The sequence below is a fragment of the Agrilus planipennis genome, unplaced genomic scaffold (assembly GCF_000699045.2).
Source record: "Agrilus planipennis isolate EAB-ADULT unplaced genomic scaffold, Apla_2.0 scaffold18, whole genome shotgun sequence".
NCBI classification, from domain to species: Eukaryota; Metazoa; Arthropoda; class Insecta; order Coleoptera; family Buprestidae; genus Agrilus; species Agrilus planipennis.
The window spans coordinates 2,032,603-2,044,797 of NW_020438920.1; the positions used below are offsets into that span (position 1 = coordinate 2,032,603).

Sequence of the window (12,195 nt, forward strand, 5' to 3'; positions counted from 1 at the left end):
AAAGACCAAAAATTTTATGAGCGTGGAATTATGCTACTACCAGAAAGATGGCAAAAGGTGTTGGACCAGAACGGTCAATATATAATTTAATAAAGTATTTGTTTATTATACGAAAACTGTCTTTCATTTCCACAAAAAAAAAACGAAATGACTTTCCGAACAACCCTATAGTATTCAATTCTAAGAAATAATTCGGAAGAGTCAGATATAGGTATACACAATAAAACACAAAATACTATTAAATTACAATAATTTATTATACGTCAACATATTTTAATAGTTTTCGTACATTTTGACTTAGGTTACATCTAAACCCTGTAAACTCCTCCTGTTTCGCCTGAAACAAGAAAATTTTAGTGTTTCTTTACAGAAATAATACATAAAAGAAAATTGGAGAATTGTACTAGTAGGTACTTAACAAGTTGCGAGAGTGACAGAATCTGATGGGCGTGAATTTTGACACAAAGCCAGAATCTTAAGCTGTCCTCGTAGGAAAACAATTGACTTTTCGTGTGAGTGCAGGCTAATAAGACTCTGGCAAGTGCTGTAGCCAAAAAGACTACTCATGCGTTACTTAAAGCTGTATATAATCAGCCAATAGAAAAGATACTTAAATATTAGTCTATGTAAATTGATTGCGACAGAAATAATTTTGTTTGTAACTAATCAGTTAACTGGTAATTAATTTAATGATTAGGAGCTTTTAATTAATTATAAAATAAACTCCAAGTATTCAATCGAATAGAAATCGTTTGTGAATTCTGAATATGCAAAAGAAAATGTTTGTGAGACTTATTTTTCTAGGAAGAACGAAAAATGAATTCTATTTTCAATGCCCTCTAAAGTATGAAAGCGTAGAAGGGCCAAACATACTTTTTGAAGTGAAACTTCTTCTTTACGCACGGTAAGGTAAGTTCGTTTCATGCGAGTTGCGATGTAACGAAATCATGCAACGGATGTCCCCCCTCCACTCCGCCACGTAGTCTAGTTCGTAGTGGGGATCGCTTCAGCTGTGAACGTGCTTCAATGCAACGTTCGTTACAGGCAACTGCGGCATGTATAGTGTAGCCCGAACAAAATGTATGAATGTTTTTGTATGTGTTTGTGTATGTGTGCCTACACTCTACAGTCGAAACGGCGCCACTGACGCCAATTCCTTAATCCCTATCCCGGTATGTTTGTGTGTTTGAAGAAGTTTCACTTCAGTAGCGTGTTGTATAATTACACGTTGTATTTTTTTTTAATTTCGACTTGTAACTCAAAATTTCGACTTGCAACTCGAAATTTCAACTTGTAACTCTAAATGCTTATTGAATCGCAACCTAATGTAATCTTTGTATAGTTGGGTCCAGATGACTGATCGGGTTAAGATATCTTCAGTGTTATTGTATTGATAACATGAGCGCTGAAGATTTCAGTCACAATTGTCAACGAAACATCTGGACAGTTTATTTAGACCACGATTCATCAGCCCGAATCATAATTTTACGATACTATTGATTCTGGCCGAGATAGGCTATCTTCGTATACTGAAGGGTAAATAAATACTCAACTCGAAATTTCGGATTACAAGTCGAACATTAATAAAAAAATTGTGTTTGGCCCTTCTACGCCTTCGTATTAATACAACTATAAGTAATAATCGAGGTTCCAAAATCAAGCGTTTTGTATACGAAGGGTGCATTTTTAAATATGCGTTAGAGAAGTTATTGGTTATAGATAGTATTGATACTCACCAGAAGAAGCATCATTAAGACCGCCGCTGATACAAGCCATTCTTGTACAAGCCCAATAACCATTTTTTGTACAAGAACAAGAATTACAATCTATATGTTTCGTCTCTCCATAAGCACATTCAGCATCTATAAAAAATAAAGAATGATAAGGAACGTTGAGGGTTATGCAAACGCTTAAATTAATAATTCGTACATTCAAAATAGTATACTCGTATAAATAGAATATGCTACATCAACTTGAAATAACTTTTCGATTTTGAACCACTGCAAATTTCCTCAAATTAATGAGGAAAATATTTTTGTTGCTGTTGTCACCCCCCGCCGGGAATGTTGTTTTGTAGTGGTTCAAAATCGAAAAGTGATTTCAAGTTGATGTTGCATATTAACATTGAACACTATTAATAATTAATAAAACAATGTCATAAATAGAATATATATTTTGCAAAAATGTTGGTTGTAAAATGTATTGCTATATAATTTCCAAATTTATTAAAACACAGTAAGAGCTAGGGTTAATTCGTTAATTTCATAATACAGCATTTTAAAGATTCTGATATAAGTACAGGCGAATTGAGAACCGGCCGAAGGGTTATTGTCCTTTGAAAAATATGACGTGCTATAAAGAAAGTCGTACATATCTTCGACCACCTTTTCATATAAATAATAACGTAAAATAAACCCAATAAATGTAATTTAAGACCTCCGAGGGATGTTACGCTTTGTTCAAAAGATTTTATGAGTTTGGTTAGTTTAGTACAGTTTTTAAATAATCAGGTGCTATATTTTCAGTCAGGCGTCGTTGAAAAAACATACTCACCAAATTGTGCACTTTCACTCATGCGACATAAAATGTGTAATTTATATGTTCGGTAAACATTTTACCTTATCTACATGGTAAAACATTAGACACAGGTAATATGCCTATATCACTATATCTGATTCGTATTCCGGAATATTTAAAAGGTAACATTTGGAAATACTGTAAAGTGAATCTCGTAATCGCGAAACAACATAAGGGGTGTAAAAACTATCCACAAAAGGTACCCCAGTTAACATGCTGTTATTGATTGAGAACACTAGCCAGACTGGCGCCCGAATTATCTTCTCGCCCTTCGTTATCGTAAGCGTCAAATGACGAAACACATGTACCTACTCGTGGCCTTCACACTAGCTGGTACGCAGACAGGCCAATTGCACGTGACAACGATTAGGAACCGTAGTCACCGTTCGATTGGCGATGTTAGTGCTATTACCACAAGATACAAAACTAAGTTATATTTTGAAAATATAAAAAAAAAACAATGTACTCGTCCACAAAATATACGGACAGGGAAGAGTATGATTGGCACCGAGAAAAAGCTATTGGATGTTGCAGATTGATAAAAAATAAACACTTTTTACTATAACCGCCACCTATGTCTACCTCTCTTTGTTTGGATATATCACTTATCGAAAATCCAGTAGTCCGGGTGTTGAATTATTATTTACAAACATAATGTAACAGAAGTTAGTTCTTGTGAAGCTTTCGTGCTGACAAAGTGTTCTAATTTGAAGAAAAATGACAACTCAACGTCCAGATGTTTATCCTAAGTTACACAATTTCTCTATTTTTTATTCATTATTTGGTTTGAGTATCCGAGTCATTTAACGGCAAACAGAGATTCCGCTTGAGGATTTTGCGGGGGAATTCCCTGTATCCATTTATCTGTATACGTCATACCTACAAGGATGTATCTCCGTTGCTTTTGCGAATTATGAAATAATCAGCAGTACATTCCTTACATGCCCATGTTTGCCTACGAAATTCCACCACCACAACTAGCGACGCCGCGTTACACAATTACGCTAGGTAATCCTGATCATCATTGACGGAACAATTGGGGGATTTCGGTAAGGTTATTACCTTATGTTTATGCGAATCACTGGGTGGTTGTATTGGATCTATCTATTTCTAATGTCTCTGACTAAACCTTCATGCCTGAGAAGATGTCCTACAAACCTATCTCGCCTATTTCTTATTGACATCCATAGAATCCTTTGTTCTCTTACTTTTACTGTACATTATTGGTGATGATAATATTATCTAAATATTTAGACATGCCAAAATTTCCGTAATACTTACATAGGTATAGAAAATTTACTGTAAACTTTTTATTTGTTTTAAATGGTGCAGATGTTAAAATATGTAAAACGAAACTTGCAATAGGCACTGTAATAACGAAACAATTTTAACTATAAGAGTTAAAGATATTTTTATTAAAAATTTAAGGTAAACTGTGCCCTAAAGTTAGATATATGTTATATAGCCACTGTTTAAAACACATAAAACAAAAATTCATAAAACCTTTATTCATCTTATCTGTAGTACTACTATTTTTAACATTATTGCAATAATGGTTACATACTCTCTATAGAAACAGATTTAAATTATTACTTTCCATATATGTATGCAGGTGCATTCTCGTTATTCTCTCAACATTAAAAATTGAAAATATCTGAAAAATAATACACGTCAGTCAAACACTGAGTTGTTTTAGATATTTGGTACAAATCAAATATTTAATACTGCATGCATAGCTACGTTAAAATATAGATGAATTAGGGGTAAATTGATCAACAAAGAAGAAAGAATGAAACTGTCTAATGTGTGGTAGATTTGCTTGATACTTAAGCACTATTCAAATATTAATTCGATAATTTTATGTACCTAGAAATAGACTAATCAGTATTTCAAAAAACCCTCGTTTGATGGTTCTGAAAACCGATTTTAACAATTAAAGGAATTATTAACCTGTTAATTTAATTTTTCAGCAATAATGTACTGCAATACTGATATGCAAGGGAAGAAAAAGTAGGGAAAGAGCGAATATAAAGATAGGAGACGAAAAATTAGAAGAAGTGGCTGATTTTAGATACCTAGGAAGTCAGATAAGTGAGGATGGAAGGAGTAGTAGGGATATAAAGCAGAGGATAGCGCAGGGTCGTGTCGCCTTTAATAAAAAGAAGTCACTTCTATGCTCGCGAACGGTTAATTTAGAAATTCGAAAAAGGTTGTTAAAGGTGTATGTTTGGAGCACGGCGTTGTACGGGTGCGAAACATGGACAGTGGGAGCGGCGGAAAAGAAAAGGTTAGAAGCGTTCGAAATGTGGTGTTATAGGCGGATGATGAGGATATCGTGGGTAGAAAAGGTTAGAAATGAAGAGGTATTGGAAAGAATAGGAGAACAGAGGACTCTATGGAAGTCAATAAAAAATAGGCGAGATAGGTTGGTAGGACACCTTCTCAGGCATGAAGGTCTAGTCAGAGACATATTAGAGGCAGAAACAGGAGTTAGGAGGGGTAGAGGTAGACCTAGATTAGATTACTCTTCGCAAATAGTTAAGGATGTGGGCTGTTCTAGTTTTAGGGAAATGCGAAGTTTGGCTCAGGATAGGAAATAGTGGAGGTACGTGTCCAACCAGTCTTAGGACTGATGACCTTATGATGGTGATGAATGTACTACAAGTAATTTTTAGGGTTCCGTACGACCGAATGAACAACGGAACCCTTAGGGGATCGCTCGTGTGTCTGTCTGTCCGTTTGTCGCAGTAAATTCGCACCAAATCTACTTGACCGATTAAGTTGAAATTTGGTACACGTATGAATTTGTGTGACCCAAACACGGACGCGTAACTTAAATAAATTAATTTTGAATATGTTGTCATTTTTGGGGGCCCAATAGAAAATAAAAAAAAAAGTTTTGAAAACTGCACCGTGCGACTTATCAAATTGAAGGGCTTGTTATAAGGGTCTCAAATATACAATTATATTTTTAAAATAAAAAGTTATTTAAGAAAATAGAAGAAAAGTGACCATTCCTACCCCCTTATCTTGGAAACTACTGAACCTAAAATTTTGAGTAAAATACAGAAGATATTTCTTTATTTGTAGATTACAGGAAAATTGATAAGAAGTCTATGGTCTGAACATAACGTGGTAAATCTCTTAACAAACAATATAGTGCGTACAATTTGCGTTTTTCTTATGATTTTAAATTGATTATCGGGTTCCGTTCAAATGAAAATCGGAACCTTTATCGGATCACTTCTATGTCTGTCTGTCCGTTTTTTTTTTCGTTATTTTTAATAAATACTTAAAAATTAAGATATTCAAATCAAAAAAATATTTTCTAATTATACGCTCTCATCAGTATTACACTGGAATCGCAGTACTGTGGTATACCTTGGATAAATTAAATATCCTTTAATAAAACTAATAAAAAAATAGGAGACGATAAACAAGAAGAAGCCGCTGATTTTCGATGTTTAGTGAGTCAAAAACAAAGCAAAGAATAGGACAAGATCGAGTCGTTTTTAACAAAAAGAAATAACTTTATGCTCGAGTTCGATTAATTTGAAAATTTGAAAAGAATTATTAAAGGGGTATGTTTGGACCAAGGCTCTACATGGTGTGAGTCATGGATGATGGGCTTTGCGCAAAAAGTTAGAAGGGTTTAAGATGTGGTCGTAGAGGGATGCTAAGATTACTACGGTTAGAAATGAGGAGGTGTTTAATAGAGAAAGAGAACAGAAAGCGTTATGCAAATCAATAAGAAGAAGCACGTGAAACAGACTGATAGGACACCTTTTCACACATGAAGGGCTAATTAGAAACGTATCAGATGCATACACAGGAGTTAAGAGGAGTAGGGATACATCTAAACTGTATTACAATTTGTGAAATGCTAGTATTAGCTGAAGAGAGGAATAAGTGGTGGAAAATGCCTAAACAGCTAAATGTACAATGTTCATTTAACATGTTTTAATAATCCTCGCCAAAAAGCAGCTCGATTAAAAAATTACCAAAATGATTAAACAAATAATGTTTTCCCTTTAATTTTTTTCTCGTCATGTTCATTTTACTTACGTTTGAAATTGTAAATATTCTGAATACAGGTATCGATTTATTGAGATCGCTCAAAACTTTTTAAATTTTTAAAATAGAGTAGGAACTTTAGATGTTTTCTAATAACCTGCAAATGTAAGTATTCTTTGTTTTTTTTGTAATAATAACGTAATGTGTTTATGGTTTTCTTTCCTTTCATGCTTCATTTCTATTCTTTAGGGTGTCAACTTCAAGAAAAAAATAAAAAAAATCTTGAATCTATAAATCTATAAATTGATCGACTCGAAATTTTCAGATTCTTTACAATTTCAAACGTAACCAGAAAATCAATTTAAAGAAAATTCATTCAATTTCAATCGTTTTGGAAAAATTTCAAAATCTCCAGTGACCTTTTCTACATGCGAGACATGTTTTCGTTTTTTGAGCCATTTCACTATACATGTATATGTTTATGAAAATTTATGGTATATTTTACTACAAATCAAACCTCTTTTTGTTTTTTGTGTGCCTTTAACACATTTGTTAATGTCTCCATCAATACACGCCCATTTTAGCTCGGGAGTACAAGAACAATAGTTACAACCGTCTCCTATAACTTTATGTGTGCCATTAGTGCATGGTTCTTTTAGTTCATCTGCAAACAAAACAGATTTTGGGAAAATAACGCTAATACAGTTTCATTTCGAACTCCGTGTACTCCGTGTAATGACTATCGGTAATATAAATATTTCTGCGTAATCAAACTCCTTTCACACTGTTGACAATTTATTTAACCAATTACCCTTTAATTTACATCACTATTATTAATTAAACACTCGCTCACTAAATCGCTTCTTCACTCTTTTTCGTCTTCCATCGTCTCGTAACTAGAACTCGAATTAACTGTCTCACTTCAAAAACGAAGAGTTTTGGGTGTTTCATTTCCACTAGCTGTTAATGCTGGTGGAAGGCAGTCTCTCTGGATTACACCGGACGTCCCTCTTCAACCTCCTTTTAAGTGATGGTTGGGGTGAGAAAGATGGGACGGATAAAATTAAGACAAAAGAGAATGAAAGATCATCTGTGGAATATTACTGCCCCAGCATTTGCCTAAGTAATCCAAGGAAACCGCAGAAAAACTTGGACCAGGGCAGATAGATCGGGAATCGAACCAGTGCCCTCCCAAATGCTAAGCAATGATCTAAACCTTGGTGTCTCGTTCCAACCTTGCAGCAACTATTTATGGGTGCTGGAGTTGTTCTAGAAAGATTCCAGAATGTGGGTCTTCTGTATTACTAGCGAGATCTAGACAACCCACCACAGGGCTCTTAAGGTGACACTGCCTCCTTCTAAAGTTTTAATTCAGTTGATCATCCCGATCAATTGCGTCGCCTCAGTAAGAAGCAAGCCGATCAAAATGCGTCGAGTAATGATGTATGATCATATGTCGATCATACCTAATTTTCATGCGATCTTGTAGTTTGCGCACTATTTTGTCTGTAGACACTGGAGAGTTTCCAGGACGATCATACATCACGTTCGCTGGCAGCCTGAGTTCTTCGCCAAATAAAATGCTGGTCGATGTTCTTCCAATCGTCTCATGGACGACGGTTCTATAAGCTAAAAGGAATTGCGGTATGTGTCGATATCAATCAAGTTGGTGCTCTTAGACGAAACTTCTTAAGTTGGTTTCCAGATTACCGTTCAATCGTTCAACTGTCTCATCAAACTGGATGTAAGGACGTAGACCTCGTTTTTGTAATGTCTATTAGTTCAGTAACCTTCTTTAACAAAGTCAACTCGAAGTTCCTGCATTAGTCAAAATACAATTCCATTGGCACTCTATAGCGACTAATCCAACTATTGACAAGATTTTTGGTAACGGTATGCGCTTCCTGATTCTGTATCGCATATGCTTCAAGCCACTTGCTAAACTAATCCATGATGGCCAAAATGTATCGGTTATTGGAGTCTGTCAATGGGACTGGTCCTGGTTAATCCAATAAAATCTCTCGCCTACCTTCTCTACGGTCTTCGTAACGCTAAAACATCCTTCGTCATGAATTACTTCTAAAACTTCTGACACTCTGTTCTTCGGAACTACTACTTGCAGCTTGTTTCTGGTTCCATCCGGGCTCTTCCACTTTTTAAAATTCCGCGGTCTAGGATAAGAGAATTTCACTGGGCCCAATAACATTGTTGTCTCCTGTAGTCAGCGTTCAATCTGTCCTTCAAGATTCTTGAATTTTATTAACCCATCCAGTATGGCGTAATTGTTTCTTAAGAGGATCTTCTGTCCATACAAGTATTTATTGAAATGCTTGAAGGTTTTAATCACATCTAGTACCTCTCAACGGACGATATAGTAGCTTCCTTCCTGTTTTAAAAGTGTTTTAATAAGGTACCCGATGATTTTCCTTTCCGTCCAGTACTTGGAACTGTACTGTAAACGTCGTCAAGTCCCCCAACGATTAAGGACTCGCTAAAGTGTGAGTATGTCAAAATTGGAGCTTCAGAGAGTATAATCTTCTAGTTTTCAAATGCTAGCATTCAGTGTCCATTGGAATAAAACTCCAACTTCTGTAAGTCTATGCAGGGATTGAGCTATATCGGCAAATACTCGTATAAATATTCGATATTAGAGGCAAAGACTTAAAAAGTTTCTAAGTTCGTGCTGCATTCATTTTGTCAGGGTCGGTTTTAATTCCCTCCGGTGTTATAACATGTCCCAGATACTTCACTTCTATGTTCAAGGTTTATTAGGAACTTTATAATTTTTTGGTATATTCCCATTAAGTGACCACCTGCTTTCAACTCTCTAGAAATTTCTTTAGGTCCACGGTACAGTATTCCTTCATTCTAGTATTATATGCTTCCCTTCATCGCTGGATGTTGTTCAAAAGATTCAGGACGTGGAGATGTAATAATTCAGCTGTTCAGTCTCAGAAGTCATCTTCTCATCTTGTTCTTCGTAATTTTTGTAGAATCCACAAGTAAAGTAGAAAATAGCTCATCATATTTAGGCCCCTGTTTAATACATATACAGCAATTTATAAATATGATTGATTCGAATGTGCATTTTTATACATATATGTATGTGTGTGTGTAAATATGTAGTGAGTGCCATGAAGTTTGTCACCATAAGTCGTTTTTTAACGACACGCTGGGACGTACGATGAGGTTATTCTACTCCTACCTCACTCGGGTGAGTATTAAGCAAACGGGTTGCACACATGAGGGTTATTTGTATGTATTATATACTTATGTGATAATTACCTGAAGCTGCTGACCGTTTGTCTAAACAAAGTGCGAGAGTGCAAGCTAGAACGCCAGAGTCACCACAAACGCAGGTGTTACAGTCCACTTTGTACGATTTTCCAGGTTCGCATTTTCCTTCAGCAGGCACGTCCGATGAAACTATAATGAAAATTTAAATCGATTATTTATTTTTGAAACTTCTACATTCTCCATGTCCATAATTAACAATTTTCTTTTAGACCTATCAATTAAATATTGCGTAGGTAAATTAATTAATACTGTTTATAACTTCTATAATTTATTTATATTAATCGAAACGAACAATTCAGACCACATGTTAGTTTTCTAAACGGCATGTGGTTTTTTACAAAAAATCACAGTTTTGTAATTATATGCCGGAATTACAATAAAAAACAGTACCTACCAAACACACTGGTGGACCTAAAGTTGTTTTTAGTTCAAAATGTTAAATATTTATAATAATCATCGAATAAGTAATAGAAATAAATAAAATAGAGAAGTGATTCCAGATGCTATAGCATTTTCTACTGCAATAAAGAAAATTACTTGAATCTGTACGAGAGTTGCATTAAAGCGATTTTTCATGTTAATTGTTTTATTATTTGGGGGGTTAACTTTTTCAAAATTACTTTAAAAGGATCATCTCCGGACTTTAAGAGAAACTCACTCCACTCCCCCAAAGAATTGAGTCTAAATCTGTCGCTCCCAAATTTTTTACAACATAAAAGTTGGATTCGTTTTTTGTTATTACATTTTGGTTAAAGGGGAATGAAGCTTTTCAAAAATATTTCCTAATCTGGTAACGTGCATATCAATACTGGTAAATAATGGAACGTGCTTAATTTTTGCAGAAAAGTTAATTTTTGAAATGCATTAAAACAGGAAGATGGGATTGGAACACCCCGCATATGTAATAGTATCGGACATAGATCGTCAAAACAGTTTATAAATACTTATCTACAATTAGGGACGTTTGTACATTGTCGGCTAGCAAGCTCTTTTTGGAACACATACGCTTTGATCACGTTGTTGTTTATTAAGTGTCACAAATATCAGTTGACTTTAACAGTTGGTGAAAAATAAACAAAAATGTCTGTAAAGCCTCTGGAAATTCACGCGCCGAGTAACATAGGCGCCTGCTAATGGGTTGAGCATAGGCAGTACACACTGCGCGTGGATTGTCCCCACGCGCATGGCCTATGTCGATAAGTGTTTCTTAAAACTGTGATTAAAAAGCGTCGTTATTGGGATCCGTCAAATGGGAGGAGCCTAAAAACATGGCTCCGATTAGGGAAAATTTATCGTAGTTCCTATAGTGTACCGTGCAATTTCCAAGCTTTTAAATTACGATAAAATGATAAGTATTAACACAATATGTGATTGGGCTGACACAAAGCCTCGGAAAGGAAATTTCGTTGAAGGTGAGCGTGTTTTTAATGCCAATCACATTATAAAATTCGGAAATAACAAATCCGGAAGCTAGCCTTCAAATTCCGTCAAGTTTACTGCCTACTTTTTACAAACTTCGGATTTAAAAAGTGATTCACGTTATATAATTGGTGAGGTGATTCTGGGTGATTTAAGCAATATCATATCAATGACTTGCACGTGCAAAGCCGATTTAAGAGAACGTTGCAAACACATTATTGCAACTTTGTTGTATTGCAGCAGGTAGGTTCTTAACCTCAAAATACTTATATCGTATCATTAGAATTGTGTTAAATCAATTACACAGGAATAAATAATTTCTCACTTTATAATTTTAGTATGATTCTAGTTTTAAATATTAAGGTTATGGCTGATGGTAAATACTTGCTGAAATATAATCATGTGCATTAAAATGACGTGAACAAATTTTTATTCCGGAATTCACTTCTTTGATACCTACTGCTTTCATCCAAGTTTCTATTAGTTCACTTTTTTCTCTAATTTTCCGAATATATTTTTTACATATATAAAACGGTTAGTTGGAAAGTAGTTAATGTAGGTGAAGAGTGAAGATCTATGTCGGAAGTGCTATTGCAGCTTTCCACTGAACATATTAACTTTTTATTTGATTTAACTTTAGAAGAAAACTTCGTCGACTCCATCATCAAAAAAATTTTTACTTTTATAACGTACTTTATTATTTCAATAAACAATTTTACAATTTGCGTGCACATTTTTTCTCTAATTTTCCGAATATATTTTTTACATATATAAAACGGTTAGTTTTTATTGGAAAGTAGTTAATGTAGGTGAAGAGTGAAGATCTATGTCTGAAGTGCTATTGCAGCTTTTCACTGAACATATTAACTTTTTATTTGATTTAACTTT

General features: G+C 34.7%; 1 protein-coding gene across 2 annotated transcripts in view; it reads right to left on the reverse strand.

The window, feature by feature from the left end:
* Positions 1–233: 233 nt before the first annotated feature.
* LOC108744093 (serine protease inhibitor I/II) overlaps positions 234–12,195 on the reverse strand; it is a 19,085-nt gene continuing 7,123 nt past the window's right edge. The window contains exons 2-5 of one of the 2 annotated variants that reach the window (XM_025973819.1): positions 9,877–10,017; positions 7,109–7,255; positions 1,737–1,862; positions 234–337 (exon numbers count right to left, since the gene is read on the reverse strand). In XM_025973819.1, coding sequence (XP_025829604.1) covers positions 309–337; positions 1,737–1,862; positions 7,109–7,255; positions 9,877–10,017 — 443 coding nt within the window. In that variant the 3' untranslated portion in view covers positions 234–308. The remainder of the gene's footprint in view (positions 338–1,736; positions 1,863–7,108; positions 7,256–9,876; positions 10,018–12,195) is intronic. The other variant, XM_025973821.1, reaches the window with a different exon arrangement.